The sequence below is a fragment of the Schistocerca americana genome, chromosome 8, assembly GCF_021461395.2.
Source record: "Schistocerca americana isolate TAMUIC-IGC-003095 chromosome 8, iqSchAmer2.1, whole genome shotgun sequence".
Taxonomy (NCBI): domain Eukaryota; kingdom Metazoa; phylum Arthropoda; class Insecta; order Orthoptera; family Acrididae; genus Schistocerca; species Schistocerca americana.
Window position 1 is genome coordinate 523,338,811 of NC_060126.1, and position 10,041 is coordinate 523,348,851.

The 10,041-nt window shown below is 45.3% G+C and overlaps 1 protein-coding gene across 1 annotated transcript in view; it reads right to left on the bottom strand.

Annotated features, from left to right (window-relative positions):
• LOC124545960 (glucose dehydrogenase [FAD, quinone]) overlaps positions 1-7,434 on the bottom strand; it is an 82,721-nt gene extending 75,287 nt beyond the window's left edge. The window contains exon 1 of the mRNA XM_047124925.1: positions 7,279-7,434. Coding sequence (XP_046980881.1) covers positions 7,279-7,434 — 156 coding nt within the window. The remainder of the gene's footprint in view (positions 1-7,278) is intronic.
• Between the last annotated feature and the right edge of the window lie 2,607 nt (positions 7,435-10,041).

Below are 10,041 nucleotides of genomic sequence, written 5' to 3' on the forward strand. Positions count from 1 at the left end.
ACGCTTCATCCAGTCCCAAACATGCTCAATGGGGGACAGATCCGGAGATCTTGCTGGCCAGGGTAGTTGACTTACACCTTCTAGAGCACGTTGGGTGGTACGGGATACATGCGGACGTGCATTGTCCTGTTGGAACAGCAAGTTCCCTTGCCGGTCTAGGAATGGTAGAACGATGGGTTCGATGACGGTTTGGATGTACCGTGCACTATTCAGTGTCCCCTCGACGATCACCAGTGGTGTACGGCCAGTGTAGGAGATCGCTCCCCATACCATGGTGCCGGGTATTGGCCCTGTGTGCCTCGGTCGTATGCAGTCCTGATTGTGGCGCTCACTTGCACGGCGCCAAACACGCATACGACCATCATAGGCACCAAGGCAGAAGCGACTCTCATCGCTGAAGACGACACGTCTCCATTCGTCCCTCCATTCACGCCTGTCGCGACACCACTGGAGGCGGGCTGCACGATGTTGGGGCGTGAGCGGAAGACGGCCTAACGGTGTGCGGGACCGTAGCCCAGCTTCATGGAGACGGTTGCGAATGGTCCTCGCCGATACCCCAGGAGCAACAGTGTCCCTAATTTGCTGGGAAGTGGCGGTGCGGTCCCCTACGGCACTGCGTAGGATCCTACGGTCGCTGCGGTCCGGTCCCAGGTCGACGGGCACGTGCACCTTCCGCCGACCACTGGCGACAACATCGATGTACTGTGGAGACCTCACGCCCCACGTGTTGAGCAATTCGGCGGTACGTCCACCTGGCCTCCCGCATGCCCACTATACGCCCTCGCTCAAAGTCCGTCAACTGCACATACGGTTCACGTCCACGCTGTCGCGGCATGCTACCAGTGTTAAAGACTGCGATGGAGCTCCGTATGCCACGGCAAACTGGCTGACACTGACGGCGGCGGTGCACAAATGCTGCGCAGCTAGCGCCATTCGACGGCCAACACCGCGGTTCCTGGTGTGTCCGCTGTGCCGTGCGTGTGATCATTGCTTGTACAGCCCTCTCGCAGTGTCCGGAGCAAGTATGGTGGGTCTGACACACCGGTGTCAATGTGTTCTTTTTTCCATTTCCAGGAGTGTATATGCAGACTTGAAGGACAAGTGTGAACCGTGCATTAGTATTACCAACAGCGAGTACCAAAAGCGAATGGGGCATGTTTGTTTACAAACAAGAGATACAGCGCATATTGTGGACATTTGCACTGTTGTGCACTACTTTCACTGTAATATAGATACAAAGTTAACTGTGGAAAGCAACCATACGAAATGCAGTAACTCTGTAACGAGCTGCCGGAGACCTTGGTTGCCTGATATCAAAATACTCAGAAGGTATTCCTGAGCGCCTTCTGAAAGGTTGCTGGTGGACTACTGGTTCCTCTCGTAGAGCGTACAATGATTCCAATGCGGCCAAAGGTCTTGTTGAGGTTCAGCAATGTCAGTTACGCAGTTCTAACGTGTTAGTGGATCTAATTTTCATTGATACATGAACTGTATTCTGCCAACATGTCTCAATTTATGGAGTAACATTTGAAGAAATTTTAACATTTCGGCTTAATGATTGGGTGTTTTCTATTTCGGTTCATTAAGTGGCTGAATACTATACCTTTTTGCCACGGAAAGTGTTAAGATACGGTGAAAACATCTGAGGGTTTGCAATAACGTGTTGTAGTATTTACTGAAAGTTTTATGCACTTCCGTTCTCGTAAGAACGCGTGTTTCAGTGAGATTTGGCATTTAATCCAGATCACTGCCGCCTGGTCTGGGGACCGGAAAGTGTACGCAACCGTCTTTCCTCAAATTGCCAGCCAAGTGCTCGTGATGGGAATCTTTCCCACAACTCTGACTGAAACCGATTACCCGCTGGTATAACGGCACCACGTTTGCGTCCAGTAACTCCCACGTCTACCAAGTCGGTTACGAGTAGCATCAGCATTCGTTTCAGAAAGCTGCTGTGTTCCGAAACGTGGGGGCTGTCCGGGTGTTCTTACCCAAAAAGATACAAAATAAATGAAATGATGTCGTCTTACTGATTTGCTATGAAAAACGAAAACGAAGAACCGCAAAAGAGCAAAGGAAGATGTGCTGTAGATGGATAAGATGTATGGGCTGGATAGAGCGTGGTAAGTTGTGATACTCTGTCCAGACTCAGTGCGTGACAGGCGATATCATGGTAGCCACCGGTGAACGTAACAGCACTTAAAATATCAGGAAGAAGCTGCAGAAACCGATTGCCCTGTTGGAATACAAACGTAAACTTCTTAGTTAAATTAGGTTAGTCGTATGCCATATATCACCCAAAGTGGGTCTCAGATGAGATTTGGGTAGAAGTAGAATATTTACAGTTTATAACGAATTTAGTGAAGTTATTTAACATTATGAAATGTTATTGTATTGCATTGCTAAAATTAACTATAAAGTCACCTAAAACAGTAATTATAAGAATTTTTCGGAAGATACTCTTCAGTGGAGCAGGAGCAGTTGCCACACAGGAGTTCTTCGGTTTCAGTTTATACTCCATATCTCTGCCGCATCATCTGCTATGCATTTAACATGCTGTGGCAGTTTGTTGAACACGCGTCCCATACATCTCACTCCTTTCTGTACTAATGTTAACCCTTTGAAATTTTTATTGAGGCGTATTCATGCTTTGCACTGTTTTTCAAGTGAAGAGAAAATTAGCAACAAAAAAAATATGAAACAGTTGCCAAGGCTTTTGAAGGGGTGTCTGCAGGAAGCTCTAATACCGAAAATACTATCCCTATTAGTACAATTTCCCCAAAGAACAATTCTGTACCTCTTAATTGAACGTAAGTAATAAAATTATTTACTGATTTGTAAATCACCTTTATCAATAAAAATGTGTATTGCAAATGTAGCTGAATTAAATGTAGAAAAGTGGAATTTCCAGTCAATCTTCCTGTAGTTCCAAAAACAGAAACAGCGAGACGGAAGAGAAAGGCGATGAGCAGACTGTCTTTATAGCTTGTGTACATCTGTGAGAGGTAATTAATTATACCCACCGAATCTTGTCAATATTTAGTTAGAATCCATTTGCTTTCAACATTATATTCATGTATTAAAATATTTCAAAGTCTGCCTTTTCAGTAAGAGGATTCGTGCTTCTTTGTTATATGCTTGTGCCACCTGCAGAAGGTTTTCCTTCATTTCCCTAAATCGCTCCAGGCAAATTCCGGGATGGTTCCTTTGAAAGGGCACTGCCTACTCCCTCCCCCATCTGTCCCTAACCCGATGGGACCGATGACCTCGCTGTTTGGTCTGCTCCTGCAAATCAACAACAACAACGTCTCCAGAAAGGACAAAATTCGCATGTCCTGACATTGCGAATGGAAGAAACAGTAGAGGACCTTAAGTAGAATCTCGTGGTGCACACTGAAATTATTGGTTTTTCACTATGGCACCTAGGCATACCTGAGAAAATGGTTCAGTATCCTTTGGTTGCAAGTGTGGCACCGTCATTCACATTTACTGAAGACATTTATCGCGATCCTTACGGAATTTTATGAATGGGAAAATGAAGTTAGTGGAAACACGACGATAGCTTGTGGATAAAATGTACACTAGATGGCTAAATAAAATTTATTTACTGCATTGTAATGGGATGAAATCATCAGATATAAACGTAACTTCGGACGTACTTCAAGGGAACGTTAAAGGACTGTTACTGTTGACAACATATGTCACTAATCTAGCGAATAACGTCGCAAGTTGAGTAGATCTGTTGACAGATGATGCTATTGTAAGTAAAGAAAGTTGTAACGCCAGAAAACTGTGTCTAAACGTGAAAAAACCTACAATGGATCGGCGATTGATGCGTGGCTGCAGTTGACCCTGAACGTAAATAAATGTAACATTTACACATATATGGGCGAGAGATCGTATTACTGTTGCATTATACTATTGAAGATCTATCACTGGAGGCGCTAGAAACCTTAAAATATCTCTTATTAATAATTAAGGATCCACAAACCGTTTTTTCTAAAAGATTGTAATTAATTGATGGGATTCACAGTGAATGAAAACCCTTCAAGCCGCTTCAGCTGTTAGATGTTCCTTTATTAGGAACGCTACAGGTTTCGCACCGTTACAGCAGCATCTTCAGGTGACGCAATGATTAGCTCTAAAACAATCGGGAAGCTACGATGTTTCATAGTTCAGCTGCAAATCAAAAATGTTGATCTCTTATAGGTTTTTTCAGCATTTTAGATTTACAACTGAACTATGGAACAGCTGCATGGGACATGGGATATAGTTCCCGATTATTCGAGAGCTAATCATTTCATCACGTGAAGATGCAGCTGTAACGCTGCGAAACCGGTAGTGTTCCCAATGAAGGACCACGTAACAAAAAATGGTTCAAATGGCTCTGAGCACTATGGGACTTAACATCTGTGGTTATCAGTCCCCTAGAACTTAGAACTACTTAAACCTAACTAACCTAAGGACATCACACACATCCATGCCCGAGGCAGGATTCGAACCTACGACCGTAGCAGTCGCGCGGCTCCGGACTAGGCGCCTAGAACCGGGACCACATAACAGCTGAAGCGGCTTGAAGAGTCTTCATTCATTGTGAATCCCATCAATTCGTAAGAACATTTTTAACAAAAAAACAGTTTGGAGAATCATAAATGTTAACAATGTACTTTTTTAGCTGTGGTTGTCCCATGCTCGAGATAATATGTTAAAATATCTAGCAGTATCCGTCCTATACAGATTTAGTGGAATGAGCATCTAAAACTATTCAAGTATAGACAGCGGCACAGGTTGACGTTCATTGGAAGACTCGTAAAGAAAGAAGAGGGATACGAAGCACTGTTTCGACCAGTTGCTGAGTATCGCTCGTCAGTCAGGGACCCAAGACGAAACGGAAGGTGGGCTGCCGGCCCTGAAGAGAATTTTGTTATTCTTGCCTTCTGTCTATAGTGAATCAACATAGGCAGACAGGAAGCAAATCTAATAGAAGAAACATTTAAGGCAGAACAACACTCAGACGGGCAATAACAAAGACGAAGTGATGGAGCGCTTGTTAAACAGACAGCTTCTCGGCACTGCAATGACCGAGGAGGAGAAAAAGGGAGGAAGCCCTTTGGAAAGAATAAAGGTCACAGGGTTGGAGTTTGAAGAAAGCAGCTAGTGTGTCTTTTTGGAACACAGCCTTCATTTTATAGGTGTGTGTAAAATAGCACATCATTTCGCATTCTAAAAAATCTTCACCAATGTGTTTCCCATTTCCACGGTAAACGAGAGTATTACATTTGCAAGTGTAACGTGCCAAAATGTATGTGGCTTTTGTCATGAGAAAATGAGACAAATGTCGCACTGTTTTGTAACCGATTAACACTAACGAACTAAGAATAAGAATATGAATTAAAGATTCACCCAATTTATTTGTCATTTCGTGTCATAAATTTTTGTGGAAAATTGTTGTAAATGGGATGAAGGGGGGAGGACGCAGCGAGCTGTTGCTGCCGAGTGTATTCAGGTGTGCTGAAACTCAGTGGTGACAAAGAGTACATAACGAGCCAGCAGCCGACCACTGAAAAATAAGCCGACGGTCGTCAGACAAAATTCGTTAATTTGTAAAGTACTAATAACGCCCCTCGTTTGTCAAATTTTAATGGTTTCTGACCTTCCGTAACGATCTAATAGTTTAATAGCAACATGGCTTTGACCATTGCATAGTAAATTTGCCTGACCTTGGGAGTACAGTTTTGACCTGGGCATAGATGCGTTGCCAATCCGAGGTTGAGTAATGCAGCTTGAAAGCTTGGCCTACGGAAAGGTCATCAGGCTGATTTAGAACAAAGGTTCAAAAGCAAGTTATCGCTTTTCCTTAGAGCAATTTGTGTGTATTGTTCATTTACTGTTGGCTATTGAACAGAATTCGAGTTACTGGGCAGTTCAAAGGTACTGTGTTAGGAGTTCATTGCGTAGGTAAAACCTCAGACGGTCGTAATCCGAGCATTGGCTGATAACAACTCGAATGCAATTTTATAGATGTTTAGAGTATGATATTTGGATCGAGATAAATTCCGATTAGTTGCAGCTTGTAGCAGTGGACCTACACAGAAATATTTCTGAGGCTAGTGGTTTCTGTTCTCGTGGTGTATGAGAGATGTATTGAGTTGCGCGAGTGACACTCAAGGGCAGATTTGTTGTTGTGCCAGGCGTCGGTCTTTGTTACCGGAAAGTTCGAGTTGTTAGAAAGTCATATTTGCACTTAATTTAATAAGTTTATTTCATCGAGTTTCCAAAGATCAGATCTCAAGCAAAGAAGAAAGAAAAAAAATTCTCGTATTTAAATACGATATAGTCAGATGAGGCGGTAGTTCCATTGGAATGAAATTGCAGTCAGATTGTTAACTAAACTTTAGTCTTTAAAGACAAAGACGTACGTGTGGGGAAGAAACATAAGAGTTATGTAAAGAAAGTAACAAGTATAATTTTACGATTTGTCAACGATATATTTATAGCTGAAATGGAGCATTCTTAGGTGAACTATCTCTGACTCGTCATTAAATATATCTTAGTTCGTACGTAACACAAAAAAGAGTCAAATTATCACATTTCTGAAACTTTGAGAGAGAAGCTAATACTCGATTAAAGATTGGTATAGTATTTTACTGTGAGAAAGGGGTGCTATTTATGCTTTTGTGTATTATTTAGGTTGTATGTAAATTTAAATGAGCACTTTTTGCGTGTGTTAATAGTTATCAGAGTGCTGAAAGGGTATAATTAAACTGAAGGCAGGTACGTCAGTTTCCATTCTCAGTTGTACAGGTATCCTAAACTAGCGACACCGAGCGGAGTGGCGCAGTTGTTAGCACACTGGACTCGCATTCGGGAGGACGACGGTTCAAACCCGTCTCCGGCCACCCTGATTTAGATTTTCCGTGATTTCCCTAAATCGTTTCAGAAGGATGCCGGGATGGTTCCGTTGAAAGGACACGGCCTATTTTCTTACCAATCCTTCCCTAATCTGAGCTTGTGCTCCGTCTCTAATGATCTCGTTGTCGACGGGACTTTAAACGCTAATCTCCTCGTCCTCCTAAACTAGCGACACCATATAGCTACGGAATTGCAGGTTACGTTGTCACTCCTTGTGGATTTTTTATGTGTAGAGTATAGCGTATTTATGTGCTGTATCTTGGTTTATATTACTAGCCTGCACCAGGGCAAATTGACGTCACAGTAGAGTAGGTTTGCAGAGGCAGCAGATTACTTCAGCGGCATTGCTTAGAACAGAACGCTACTAACCTTGACATTGTGAGGCTGGTTCTCAGGGTCGAAGATGTCGTAGTGGTAGTAGACGAGGGCGGTGACGAACAGCGGCAGGAACCAGAACTTGCTGAGTCCGGCGATGGTGCCGGCCGTCTTGAGGGCGCCTGTGATCGCTGCGGAGATGGCCACCATTGTCGCCTCCTCAGGAGCTGCGCTCCGACACTTGTTGCACCACTGTCGAGGTACCCCACAAATGAGCTCAGCAGCACTTCAGTGCACTGCTCGATGTACTTCACCAACAAGTGGCACGGATTACTGCACAGGCTGAGACCAGGCTACAGGGTCTCGTTCGAAAAACTTGGCCGCTCTAGTTCTCCTGCCTATTTCGACGCGCATCACGGCAACTACTGTTGTTTGAAATTAGTTAAAGTAAAACTAAATCACCAATAATGAGACCAGGAATTCTTGCTCTAGTGCTCCGAGTGTCAGTCCAGACGAACATCTTCTGCTATAAAACCCCGTGCAAGTAACCACTGAATCTCACATACGTAACACGTCACAATCGTTTGGTGGTTCTTCTCAGTGCGTTTATCCAGCATGAGCGTCGCTACCTGTGGAGGTCAGCCGGAGCCACGGACAGACGCCGGAGCAGGACGGCTGGTGAGAGAGAGAGAGAGAGGCGGCCGCTCTCGGAGACGGGCGGTGGATGAACGCAACAGCCCTCCACCGACGGGGGCCGAATGCGCGGAGCGACTGCCGCGCTTGGGGCCGACGTCACGTCACGTTACGTCCCGTCCTCGCCAGCCAGACGGGCTGGCGGGGCCAGAGAAAGCGAGCCGGAAGCCGCTGCCGGCCAGCTGCGCCGCTCCCTTCTTTGCTCGCCGTCGCCTTGACAGTGGCTTTGGCCACGCGGCCACTAGCCGTAGACGGACGCGAGGGCTGGAAGGATGGTCGTCAGCGCGTAGGAACGCTGCAGTTCGGGCAGCAGTAGGGCGTCCTGCAAGGCCAATGAAAACAACGATTAGCTGTCTGTACCAGCGACTGCCGAGAAACAGCGCAGCGAGTTCCGTAAAGTTCACTCTTAGCTGCACTCGTATTCCTTATCTCTTGTAAATTAACTACTACTAAACGTACATCAAACAAAACTGGTTCAAAATGGTTAAAATGGCTCTGAGCACTATGGGACTTAACTTCTGGTCATCAGTCCCCTAGAACTTAGAACTAATTAAACCTAACTAACCTAAGGACATCACACACATCCATGCCCGAGGCAGGATGCGAACCTGCGACCGCAGCGGTCGCGCGGTTCCAGACTGTAGCGCCTAGAACCGCTCGGCCACTTCGGCCGGCAAAACTGGTACTTTTTGCAGGCGTTGGTAGTGTTATTTCTACATTTCTACTTCTACAAATGAGAACGAAGGGAAACTTAGTATCAGCATCGGTTATCACAAAGCACAAGGTGTTTATAAATGAATATCGGGGTTTTAACGCTTTGTAATATTTATTATATTGAACTTACAGTTATAATTGTTACGTCAAATGAAACAGAAACTCAAACACTTTTACAAAGAACCTTCTAAATGTTCAATGTGAGCACCATTTGTCACACGGCACACATCAAGTATATAGCCGAGCTCTTCCCAAACGTTGATAAGTGTGTCTTCAGTGATTGTAGCAACAGCTGCTTCAATCCGGTTTCTTAATTCAGGGAGGTCTGCTGCTAGCGGCGGCACGTACACACGATCCTTGCTGAAGCCCCAAAGGAGAAAATCGCATAGCGTTAGGTCGGGTGAACGTGGGGGCCATGCAAAGCAAGCCCTGTCATTGGGCCCCTTACGGCCTGTCCAGCGCTTGGGTACAGTGAAGTTCAACCAGTCGCGTACATCGCTTTGTCAGTGCTCACATTGAACATTTACAAAAAATAAAGCACTCCGTCTTCAGGCCACGAGTGGCCTACCGGGACCATCCGACCGCCGTGTCATCCTCCGAGGAGGATGCGGATAGGAGGGGCGTGGCGTCAGCACACCGCTCTCCCGGTCGTTACGATGGTATTCTTGACCGAAGCCGCTACTGTTCGGTCGAGTAGCTCCTCAATTGGCATCACGAGGCTGAGTGCACCCCGAAAAATGACAACACTGCACGGCGGCTGGACGGTCACCCATCCAAGTGCCGGCCACGCCCCACAGCGCTGATCTTCGGTGATCTCACGGGAACCGGTGTATCCACTGCGGCAAGGCCGTTGCCCGAACATTTGTAACCTTCTTGGTAAAACTGTTCGAGTTGCTCTTTCATTTGACATATCATCTATAAATGTATGTTTAATGTAATAAATATTATAAACCGTTAAAACCCCGATATTCATTTAGAAACACCCTGTAAATGAAGGTAGGGAATTCTAATACCTAAGCAGGAAGACAAACTATGACGGACGGAGTGAGGAGAACATAAAATGCAGACTATCATTGGCAGAAGGGCTTTCCTGGCCAAGAGAAGTCTACTAGTGTCAAACATAGGACTTAATTTGAGGAAGAAATTTCTGAGAATGTGCGGGTGGAGCACAGTATTGTGAAACATGCGCTGTGGGAAAATCGGAAAAGGAGACAATCGAAGCGTTGAAGATGTGCTCTAAGAAGAAGAAGAAACAGTAAGGTAGGGCATGTGTTAAGCCGACACGGAACAGCTTCGATGGTACCAGAGGGAGCTTTAGAGGGTGAAAACTGTAGAGGAAGACAGAGATTGGAATACGTCCAGCAAATAATTGAGGACGTAGGTTGCAAGCGCTACTGTCATATGAAGAGG